We start from the raw sequence: 12763 nt of genomic DNA on the forward strand, positions 1-12763 counted from the left end.
GGATTAGTATACAAAAGTTAGAAACTAATTTGATTTGCTTATTTGAGTTTTAAATTGTCTTAGTTGCTAACGTGTTTTGTGGTAGGGAAATCATGCAGGTTGTTTTAAATTTTTTTAAGAATTAAGCAGAAGAATGGATGTATCATAATTGTATTAAAACACGCCATGGATTTAAAACTTGTAGGAATTTGTGCGTGTGTACTACAGTACATGTTTTAATGAATTAAAACTGCATGAAATTCAAGAAGTTATGATTTTTTAAAGGTAATTTACAAAAATCCATTAATTTAGAAAGAAATCCCATTGAAGCAGCATAAATAATATTTGTGTTAAAGCAAACGAATTCAACCTTAGCTATTAATACAGGACAGTAAAAAGGCGCAGATATGCATAAGATATATAAAATGGCTAAGTTCCGCAGTATCTTCGCCTTAGCAACAGATAAAGTTTTTCTGAAAAGTTTATTTGATAATAAAAAAAAAATGGACGACTAGTTTTTACGATGATAATCTTAAAAGAAAAGAGTAAAATTTCAGTTAAAGGGAAATTTAATTTAGTTGTATGAAAGATAATTTAGTTACAAATAAAAATTACACAGCCTCAAAAATTGTCATCTTTAGTTGCAAGTAAATTATCGTAGAGATGCTTCAATTTAACCTAGAAATGTTCCAACACATTTGGAGAATTTTTTCCATATTTTATTGCGATTCTTTTCAATTTTTTTTTCTCCACCGGATTGCGACAAGAAAGATTCGAGCTCTCTTTCGCTTTAAATTCGGGATAAAAGGAAATTCGTGTTCGTTATTTGTGTTAAAATCTTTCAGAAAATATTCGTGTTCTGAAAGATTTAAAAGAAAGAGATGTAGAATCACGTTTCCAAATTACTTAAGTTTCATACCTAAGCGTTTACAACCGAAAAGTATTTAAAAGCTTAAACTAAAAGTGAATTCTAGGTGTGTATAAACAATTAAAATTATAAAAAATCAAGTAACTAAATAAACTTAATTAAAGAGTTTTGGGCATTTAAGGTATCCGACTACCTTAAAAAAGAGGATTTTCACAAAAAATCACTTTTTTATTTTATTGCTTTATAATAATGCCCAATTTTTCTAGTTTTAAAAACTGTTTTGTTTTTGAATGCACGTCAAGCAGAACTTTAGTTATAGCTATTTTAGTAACAGATGACAGCTGTCCAACTTACCGGAAATTACAAAAATGATGCCGGTAGTAGGTAATAGTTTCGGTTCCATTTCTATTTGTGTGTTTATTTTTCTTAGATATTTAATTTTTAAAAGCTCTTAAACTCACGGCTAATAATCTGAATTATATTTCAATTAGATTTTACGTTTCGTGGTTACTGTTTGTGGGTAACATGAAAAGTTAGCATATTTTCTGATAGTTTGTTTACATTTGAAGCGTACTTTCTATATCTTGATTTTGATTTGTTTTGAAGAAATTTATTGATTCCTTTCAAAAAAATTTGTTATTTATTTTGATGAATTTATTGAAATGGGTAAAGGACGTACTTCTCGATCTAAGAAACGTAAATATTACGGTAATCAACATGCCACCAAAAGCGATGATTTGAGTAAAGTTGATTATACCATTTATTCAAAATTGCGTAAAGCAGATGAATCTATTACTTCAAGCTCTTCAAAATTATCGATTTCTATGGGTGTCAATAAAGAACTGATGCCTTTGGATCAAAACAATCTGTGTGGCAATCGAATAATTGATATTGAGATCCTAATGGTGATATTAGCTTCATTATGTTGTCCGGTTTGCTATGATAACAAATTGCATTTAGAAGAAAATTCTAGATTTGATTGAGCTATTATAAATATTATAAAATATATTTTATACTTCTAATTATTAATAAAAACTATATTTAGTAATATATATTAAAGTGTGAAAATACAGTAAGATGGTTGTTTAATAAAAAATTGTTCCTGTGTTAAATGCTTTATAAGTAGTAGACTTTTGATGTTATTCACTAAATACTTTAAAATATCGCTAAATAATACGTTAAAATATCGCTACGTTAAATAAAACTAAGAAAATGTGTGAAGGAATGTGCCCCCTATAAAATATAATAACTTCCTACTGACAAACATTCATAGTTTTTAGAAAAAATGTAATTATAAACTTTAATTGTGTTTTTCTCAAAATGACAATTTTGCTGTTTTTTGTCTACGGAAAACAAGATAACTCAACTAATTATAATAAATTTGTCTTCAAACTTTCAGAGATTGTTTCTTGTAATAGTGGTTATGTAACAGACCTCCAGAATTCAGATAACTGTATTATTTTTTGTTTTATGAGATATTTTGCAGTAGATAATGTGAAGAAAATGTGAAAAAAAATGGAAAAATATGCTTAACACTCCATAAATTTTTTAAATTTCATGCTATCATTTAAGTTGAGGTTCATAACACTTCAGACGGTTATACGAAACGGCTCAAAAAGTTTGATAGCTGCATGTACACTAGTTTTTTGTGTAGAGTGTTTTCCGTTAATGAGTTATTTTCATAAAAATTATCTAAAAAATACTCTTTAAACAAAAAATTTCCTGTATATTAAAATTTTCTCTATTAAATATGTTTATTTAAATTAATATACAATATAAATTGCAATAATGTTGTGAAAAATATTTATTTTTCAAAAATTTTGTCCCGAAGGTAGTCGGATACCTTAAGAAAATTTATCTGTTGCTGAAACGTGTACAACCAACAGAAAATAGTAATTTTATTTTAGGTATTATACACGTCAAAATTGGTAAAAAAATTAAATTAATCCTGTACAATATTTATCAGGGAATTACTTATACGTTTATTAAATCAAAAACGATTTGGGACTTTTTGGGTATTATTGTCAAGTTTATTAAGCCTAAAATGCAAATTTTGGTATGGTTTTGTTCGTGTTTGTTTGGGTTGTGAGATACAATTAAAATAAATTCTTAATTTAAATGATAGAGAGGAGCAACCTGTTTATTTTATTTGAAAATTATTGTACGTTGCTTAAAAATAGTGAAATTACAAAAAAAGTATATTTTTTTCTTAAAAATACCATTTAAATTTTTGAAATATTTATTTACTGATTTTTTTTTAAAATCTGAAATTAAATTTACTTTACAATTTTAAGAATGTGAAATATTTAAAGACAATAAATTTTAATGTTTAAAATTATGTTCCCTTTGTATAACTCTTTAGTTTTGTTTTCGCATTAAACATATAACTATGTAAGAAAAAGAATTTTTGAAATCTATTTTTCCCTAATTTCTTCTTCTAAGATCTATAGTTAAACTTGGAAGTGCTCAAAATGGACGTTGAAGTTTATTTTAGATACATTAAATTTTATAAAGAAGATAAATTGGTATTTCGAGTAATGTTATTATAGGTGTTTCATTTATCTAAGAATAATGCTCCCATTATAATATATTATTCTCTATCGGGAAATAGGAAAGTCAAATTGGCTTCTGTTATTGACTGGTTCGCATTTGTTGAGACAGTATAATTTTATTAACATTATAAACTACTCTTTCTTTTCTTTTTTTTTTATAAATTCTGGCATTGAACAACAATTGCAGACATATTATTTTAAAACATAACACGCTTAAAATTTTTTTATTTATTTAACAACGCATCTAAATGAAGAAACTTATAAAAAATAAACTTCTATGCCATTTGGTTAATTTTTAAAAGTTCGATTCAATATTTTTGAGCTGCATATTCTAACTACTTCCTTATTCAGTGTAGCCGATATAGACACCTCTAAGTGCTACCATTTTAAAGTCAGCATTTTATATCTAGACATATAGTGTTAGTTGAAGCTTTAAAAATGCTCAAATCAAAATCTACAGTAACAAGAGAAAAGAAAATCATTTTTCACCCTACGACCAGTAATGTAATGAAATAATATAACAAAAATATAGTTCTCTAAATATCACACATTAGTGAAAGTCAGTGTTGAACTAACTGTTAGCAAGCCACGTATTATTTCAAATTTTTAAATTTAGCATTTGAATACTGTCTTCAAATACTTCTTTTTTGCCAAAATCAAGTATGAGAATTATTTTGCAGGTACTTTAAAAAAATAATAAATAATTTTAATCGGGGCTTGCCAACAGAATTATTTGCATAACACTCTGTTACACATAAACACTTTATAAAATGATTTATAAATATGAATACATTTCACAACACAGATTCTATAAGAGTTCAATTGGGAACTGATGAATAAAGTCATAATATATATCTGGTACTGCAGCTTTCTGAAGTACCTTGTTCAGAAGTTGTACGTCCTCGGCAGTTTTCATTATTTTTTCGGCAGTTTCTTAGTATCTGTACAACATCATTTGTAAGATTTCGTGTTTTAGTAACGTTATATGGGGGCAATTGGCAGGTATGAGTGAATGAAGAAGTGTCTAAAACACAATCATATGATCTTAGGAGAAAGCTTAGCTACCACCAAATATGCCATTTCGTCATTCTAAATTTTCACAATTTGTTGACCATACATCTGTTGTACTATGTTTTTGAATATCAGAATATTAGTTTATTCATAATTATTTCCATCACTATTTCTATAAGGAATTTTATTTTCAAGTTCAAAGAGCATTATATAAAAATAAGCCTTAGTTCTTTTACTTCTGCTAATTAGCAAAAGTTTTTCCATATTATCTGTCATTGCCAATAAATCGTTGAAGCACTTGCTTCTAACAATGGCAAAACATGTGTTGTTAAGTTGCTTTTTAAAACAAAATTAAGCAAGTTCAAATAAAAATGTATATATATACCACACTTAACTTTTTTGAAATTTTTACAATGCTCAAACATATATTTATCATAAATGAAGTAATATTTTCTGATACCTAATGAATAGCTGCAACAACAAGGGACTGTCGTTTTCATTTTTTCATTGTAATGTGTTACTTAAATGAATTTTTGAAAAATATTTTCTACGATATCAAGTGGTAAAGTTAAAAAAACAACAACTCAATGAAACATTATGCTTTTGAAGACTGATTATTGAATAAGTGGAAAACGAAGTAAGCGTCAATTGTATGTTAGAGTGTTAAATAGTGTGGTATAAAGAGAAATAGAGAAATAAATAAAAAATAAAAGAGAAATAGTGTGGTATAAGGCCAATTTAAAACATGCTTGGTAAGGATTTTTTGTAGTTCAAAGAGATGCACAGTAAATTCGAATGTAAAAGAGTCTGTATGACGGGACTGCCAAGAAAAGCCATAAAGCTGAAGGTGAACAGAGTTTTAAAAATTGAGATGATTTCAACATGGAAAAAATTCATCTGCCAGATAAGTGCTGCATCAGTTTATCCGATATCTTAACATTTTATTTGTTTTTGACACTTACTACGTTTATCATTTTGACCTTAATTTTCATTTTCAATGTATCAAGAATTACACACAGAAGAATATTATTTTGAAATATGAATAATGATCGTGGTGTAATACATTGATGAAAAATGAAAAAATAATTTTAACTGTTCAGAAAATATTACTTTGTATTTCATGAGCCAATGTATGATGCGTACAATATATATCAATAGTGAATTCATAAAATTTTTTATACAGATAATAACAGCATAATTCAGGAAATAGTGAACACAAATAAATGAATAAATAATTAGAGTAGCACATTTATTTTTAGAGCTACAATTTTTGACACATTCAGAAGGCAGGGATGTATAAAAACGATAATATTCACCCGTAGAAAATACCTCGTATGCTTTAAATAATCAAGTATTAAGAGTAAAATTCGATATTTTAAAGAAATGCTAAGGTCATGAAATTGAAAAAATTCTTTATCAGTGCTAATGAATTGGACTTTAACAGCACCTTAAAATATTATTTTCTTTTTAAATATCTTTCATACATCCCTGTTTCACGCATTAAATTTGAATAGATAATTTGTGGATTGTTTTGTTTAATTAACTTTATCTGTACTCCAATTCCAAGGCACACATCTTTATGTACAGCACATGCAATTAAGCAAGCACTCCAATTAATAACAAAAATTATGAACGAAGTTGTTTCTAAGTACTAAGAAGCAAATATTTAGTAAATGTTCTCCGGGTTGGATGCAGCTTACATTTCTTCTAAAAAGATGAACACAAATCTAGATGCTTTAGAACACTGATTTTGCTGGATTTAAAACTAAGATTAAGTGAAACTTACTAATACTATTAGACTTTTTCTTTAGATGTCTTGCAAGTTATTCTATTTTTATATTAATGCTTCCAGGTATATTCTATATTGGCACTGAAGAGATTACAAAAATATTTGTCAATCATCTATTTCTTGATGAAAAGACAAATTGTTAAAAATTTCATCTATGAACTGAACAAAATTGTGTGGACTCATCTTCACTCGTTGGTTGAATGTTATTCTGCGGAAAACTGAAAGACTTCAACAACAGACATAGTATTTCAATCTAGAAAAAGAAGTATTCGAAGAGTTCAAAGTTTCTCTGCCTTCTTTCTTTCCTGATATGAGTTTTAAGAAAAAATCTTGATTGAAACGTGTTGTTCATTTTTTATAGATTTTACGCGTGAGGGTCTGACCGATTACACCTCACCTATAGCAGTTATCTTCTCGATTATATCAGGATTATCCTCTTTAAAATTCTAGGACAAATATCTACGTTTAAAAAGGATTTGTCACTGGAAGTCTACAGTAAAGACCATCTTTTGTTTGCAGTATTCTTTCACAGAAAGAGCTTAAAATCGAACACTGCTTTTTGTTTTTTATAAAAATACATCTATAGAAACTGATAGAGAAAAAAACATTAGTGTGAATAAATTGTCGCCTATATAATCATTCTTGGTTCAAGCACTTTGAATACTATATTAGGTCAGTTTTGGTTTTTAATAGTTTACGAAAACATTATGTACTGATATTTATGAACCCTTATAAATTTGTTGTGTTTGTTTTAAGTGTGTTGGCCTCATCACAGAAGTGTACGTTTTTAGTCCTGTAAAAATATCATTAAATGACGAATTTATTCTTATGTTATAATGGAACATAGATAACGTTCATAGACTCTGTCAACATTTACAACATTGAAACATGCATAGAAGCAAAGCGGACACCTAAGATAATCATTTAAGTAACGTTTTTTTAAAATTTAAATACTTATAGGCGCTAACAATAGATTGTAATTTTTGTAAGAAAATAAAAAATTACTCTGAAAATAACGCAAGAATGGTTATTTCCATAAACATCCAGTAATAGGAAGAAATAACATAACAACTAACAACTTAATATACGTGAAATATACCAGGTTAGAAGAGATAAACTGTAAGTAGGACCAACAGCAAAAGAAATTTAATCAAATAACATTGTTTCCTAATTAAATACATCAAAATGAATCTCAAAAATCAACGAATAATTAAAACAAATTTGAACTATCTCAAAGTATTTTAGCTGTGTAACGTTATAAATTTCGTTGTTGAAAACAGAATATTCCAGTCAGTTTGAACGATTCGGATAAAAAGTATAAATGCGATTACTTGAGGTGCCTTTTACTGGAGGAAATATATGTTTGAAGCTTTCAAAAAAGAAATAATGAGAACGAATCATTAATAAAATTTACTTACTGATTCAATCAAAGAGAAGTAATTTTATTAAACCAATTAGAGACGAAAGAGTTGAACTCACATAATGAATAAATTTAAACTTGTACCAAGAAAAGAATTAGCATCTCAATGAATGATCCAAATAAATCTTGTACCAACAAAAGAGTAAGTAAATCACTTTATGAATATACTCAATCTTGAACCAACAAAAGAGTTAGAAATTCAATGAATGAATGATATTAATCTTGTATCAACAAAAGAGTAAGCAAATCAATGAATGAATATACTCAATCTTGAACCAACAAAAGAGTTAGCAACTCAATGAATGAATCAAATCAATCCTGTACCAACAAAAGAGTAAGTAATCAATGAATTTCAATCGTGAACCAACATAAGAGTTCGCAACTCAATGAATGAATCAACTCAATCTTGAATCAACAAAAGAGTTTGTACTCAATGAATTAATTAAAAAACAATTGAACTAACAAAAGAATTAGTAAATCAATGAATGAAACTACTCAAGATTGAACAAGCAAAAAAGTTAGTAATTTAGCGATATTTGATAAAAAGATGAATAATGAAGCGAAAGGATAACTTAATCTATTTCGCTTAAAAAGCTAAAAGAAAAATTTCACTGAGAAAAATGATTACACATTTCAAGCAATTCGCTAAATAATTTTATTTATATAAGAAACAAAAGTAAAAAATTTAAAATTGCTATAAACATTGCCTTTTTTCCATATAGATTGTAAGAATATAAAAAAAACATACTAACAGTCGGAAATGTTTGAAAGAAATTTCAAAAATTATCTTCAGCGAAAGAATCAGAGTAAGTGATCTAAAAACAAATATTACATAAAATTCGGAAAAATTTATGAATATTTTTGGCCAAACCAAGAGATTTCTATATTATGATATTGAGAAGATTACAAGCCAACAAAGCCATATCCTATTGTAAACAAAAGTAAATTGAAAAATTTAATAATTTAAAGAAGGCTAAGTTCCATTATAAATCACAATTAGTTAAATTAAATAATTATTTTATTCTGAAAACAATTACTGTTGTAATTCAGGTTCTTTTCGTAAAAAAAATGTGTCATTAAATGAATAAACTTTTGGTATTAAATAGATGTTTTTAGGATACAATAAATAAATATGGAAGTTCACTGAAAGTTATTAAAACTGTTATTAGATTCATTTGTGCTGTTAAAAATAAAGATAAAAAGAAAATTGAATCTAAAATAAATTAAAACAAAAATGCATTTACAATTATTGAAAAGAATAAGACAATTACAAATCCCATTTTTATGATTGCTTAATAAAATAAACACTAGTAACACATTAGTAAAAATTCTCTACATTATGTTTGTGAAGGTATTGTATTTTAATTGAAATAAAAGGAATGGAATAGGATTTATATCTAATGTGCTTTTATGTAATTAAGCCTGGATTGTCTTATTGTTTATCAAACCCAATCGATATGACCCTATAATGTTTTATAGTAAGGCGAAATTATGACCAGTGCTCGTTGATGTGAAATGACTTAAAGAAAAAAATTGGTTGCCTTTGAAGATAATAGTTCCTAGCCCTCAATAGAAAAGGTTTCCATAATTGGAATTTTTTCTTGGCAATTCTGTTTTCAGTTGCATCTCATTCCTTGGAAGCCACTACTGCTTTTCTTCAGTCTTGAATAAATTAAAGGTTATTTTCAAGGTAACTCAGCTCTTTGAAATGCATGGAATTTATTCATGTAGTGGGAATTACTAAAAATACATTAAACTAGCTCATATCGAACTTTAAATAAGAACTGGAACTGTTTGTTTGGAATATTTAAAGTAAACTCAAGTGATATTTTCTGTACCTGCAGACAGTGAGTTTTAAAAAAGGCGTCTGAGCATTAGTTTTTGTATGGCTTCCTCGTGTTTTCGATGTATTTCCAGGGCTGCAACGCAAGTGGTTTAGGCACTCGTGTATGAGGACCAGGGAATCTATGAGGCACCTAAGTTCTCCTTGAAAAGCGTCCGCCATTATGGAGAGAATAAAGTAAAAAGGACTTGTCATTTACTGAGCTTTAGCACTAAGTTCATTTTCATTGATGTTCGCCATCCAAAGCCTCCAAATACTTTCTATCAACAAGGCACGGGACAACCTTGTGCCTAGTTAAAATAAATAATTCTAAATTAATTCTGCACAGATTTCAATAGTTTATTAAAATACTATAATAAATATCCAACAATATAAGCGTGTTTTTCTGATATAAAATAGTTTATAAGAAAATTGTTTGCATTTTTATTGAAAGTTAAGGTAGCATCATACCAAAAATTTAAATAGCAATATGTTTGTGTTTAGTTGTATGAATAAGTCCATTTATTAACACAGACTTGTTACTTTTTATTGAGTACTTTTACTAATTGCTGAGTTAAATATGAACTTGTAAAAATAGCGTTACATTAATGCTGCTTGCAAAATGATTTAATCATATTCATCTTTTGATTTAAAGAGTAACAATGAAGGATAAATATATACAAATAGAATAGCAGTTGTGAGCGTTTTAAAATCTTGAGAATTTCAGATGAAATGGGAAATTGGGAATGAGCTAAAAAATCATGTAAATTGATCAACTTGACAAAGAATAAAACGAAATAAATTTTGTGTATGCACAACGATGTCTTATGAAAACGTTTGCCTATTAAAATTCGAATATTTAATAGAGAAAAAAGTGGTATTTAAATTTACAGTACTCAGTTTTGTAGGTCTGGGTACCTGCTTATCCAATTTCATCATAATAAAAAAGCAGGTAAAATAGTAATTTTATGATGCCTAATTCATTTAATTTGGGATGATTGAAAAGTACAGTTAACACAAGAAGAAAAAATAAAACGACACATTTTGTATCATTTACGATTTACTAATCAATTTTGCGCATAATAAGATACAATTTTAATGGTTTTACGTGTGTCTAAAATATGCTCATTTATTTAAAGCAGCCGACACAGAGAGAAATAAAAAAATGTTCTTTCTCTGAATAAACATAAAATAGTACTTTCTCTGAATAAACAAACATTCTTTTCAGCAGATATGGGTTTCTAATTCTCAAAATGTCAAAAATAGCAGAAATTATGCACATATAGTGTACCAATTGTATATTCATGAAAGCAATCAATACACTGTAAAAAATGTTGGTGTGTACTTGCCACTATTTTTAGTGTTGAGGCAAACTAAATATATTTAAGTACAGAATTGCAGCTATTGTGAAAAAAATATATAAAACCGACAAAATAAAAATCTTTAGTAAGAATTAGTGTGAATGTAATACTTAAGATGTGGTTGTTTTTTAAACGAAATGTTTTTGCAATTAAGCCATTAAATTGATGCTTATGTGCATGAAAATATGTGTTGTCAGTAAACAAACAAACAAAAAAAAAAAAAAAAGAAGAAAAAAGGAAAAAAAGTAATAAATAAATATTTTGTTAACATTTATTTATTAATTTTTTTGCATTTACTAAGCTCAAATATCATGAACTTAGCAATACTTTGCTTAAATCAAAATTTGCTCCATTATAACCCCGTTAGACTATTCTACCACATGAAACTGTCCCATTTTAGAAACTGTAACATTGAAACAGTGAAATAAAAACTTGATTAAATGCACTTTGAAAAAATTTAGTTTACACCAAAAGCAGAAAATTCCTTTTTTTTTAAAATTTGATTGATTAGCCTCAGATTATGGATTTGTCTTTTCAAACTACTTATTTTAAAATTATATAAAAATTTTTAAACTCTTGCAACTTAATTTTTTAATATTATTTAATTTAAGTATGATAAAAAACTATAAAAATTATATTTTGCATAATTAAGCTAATTTTAAAACTGTGTGCAAAAGGATTTTGTGATTTGTTTAAATCACTAGAGATATGGAGAAATATGTGAGAATAAAAATTAGTATTATGTACTTGAACTTTTGACCGGTCTTCTTGGTTTTATTAGGGACCATAATTTCTTGATTAAGGCTACTTGCTATATTTTGAAGGTCAAAAAACAGAATTCCCTGATTAAAAGAATGTTATTTATATGAAACGCATTTTTGTGCTTGATTTCGTAGTTTAAAATATCATTTACTCTGCATTAATTAATTAGTATATGTAAGATGTACTCCTCAAACAATTGAGATTTCAGTTTTGTTTTAAAAATCTGATCATAAGATCAAAAGTTATTAACGCTTTTTTCTTTTTTATTGCACTCTACTTTAAAAAGAGGTTACTTCACAGCGTTTGAAAAGTCAAGAACTTTTACTTTTCTTTTCGTATTATTATCACCAAGACTCAGAAATAATTCTGCGTTGTGGCAGTGATAATGATATTTACTTGTAGTACCGAAACACTCGCTTAACTATAACCATTATTATTTGCTCTTTTACACTGTTTAAAGCATTGTTTATTAACCTTAATCAATTTAAGCATGTCCAATTTAGAAAATATAATTCCAAATACATTTTATATAATTTGTCATTTTAAACTACACTGATGGAAAAGAAAATCCTAACAACAACAAGAAGTTGTGCTAGATAAACTAAATTTGGTAGGCTTATTTATACAACTTAAAGATGATGTCTATTCAAATTTCGTGCTTGGTGCATAAGTTTGGCTTCAGTATCACCACTGTGAACATGCAAATCAGGGTTACTTTAAATACGAGTTCTACAGTTCGTAAGCGTTATTTTTCGTCAAATTTTGACATAGTGAGTTACTGTTAGTCAAGAATGTCTTTAAGAAGACGAAGAATCAACCGCTTACGACGTGAGTGATGTTGAGTTAGAGCTCACTGGAGAACAGAGTGGAAATCTATAGTGTTATCTGATGAAAGTTGGTTCTTCCTGCCAGTAATAGTCATACACCGAAGAGTCATTACATTATGACCACCCTTCATCTATAGCAATGGGCTCGCCCAGGTTTTCATGGTTTCTCGCCCAGGGACAATGTTTTAATGGGGCACATTAGGACCTATATACCTCATAGAACAATCCCTGACGCCTGCAAGCTACTTGAACACAGTTGCAGACCAGGTTCACCCATTCATGGCAACAGTATTTCCTGCGGGGGATGGTGTTTACCAACAGGATAATGAACCATGTCATAAGGGTCGAATCGTCATGGATTGGTTCGAGGAA

General features: G+C 27.8%; 1 protein-coding gene across 4 annotated transcripts in view; it reads right to left on the minus strand.

Annotated features, from left to right (window-relative positions):
• Positions 1-6092: 6092 nt before the first annotated feature.
• The window catches only part of LOC107453345 (solute carrier family 4 member 11), a 351566-nt gene continuing 344895 nt past the window's right edge, over positions 6093-12763 (minus strand). For all 4 annotated transcript variants that reach the window (XM_016070143.4, XM_071187398.2, XM_087155390.1 and 1 more), the window contains one exon: positions 6093-9752. In XM_016070143.4, the coding sequence (XP_015925629.1) occupies positions 9686-9752 (67 nt within the window). In that variant the 3' untranslated portion in view covers positions 6093-9685. The remainder of the gene's footprint in view (positions 9753-12763) is intronic.

The sequence above is a fragment of the Parasteatoda tepidariorum genome, chromosome 11 (genome assembly GCF_982258835.1).
Source record: "Parasteatoda tepidariorum strain Cologne lab strain chromosome 11, Ptep-v5.0, whole genome shotgun sequence".
In the NCBI taxonomy this organism is placed as follows: Eukaryota; Metazoa; Arthropoda; class Arachnida; order Araneae; family Theridiidae; genus Parasteatoda; species Parasteatoda tepidariorum.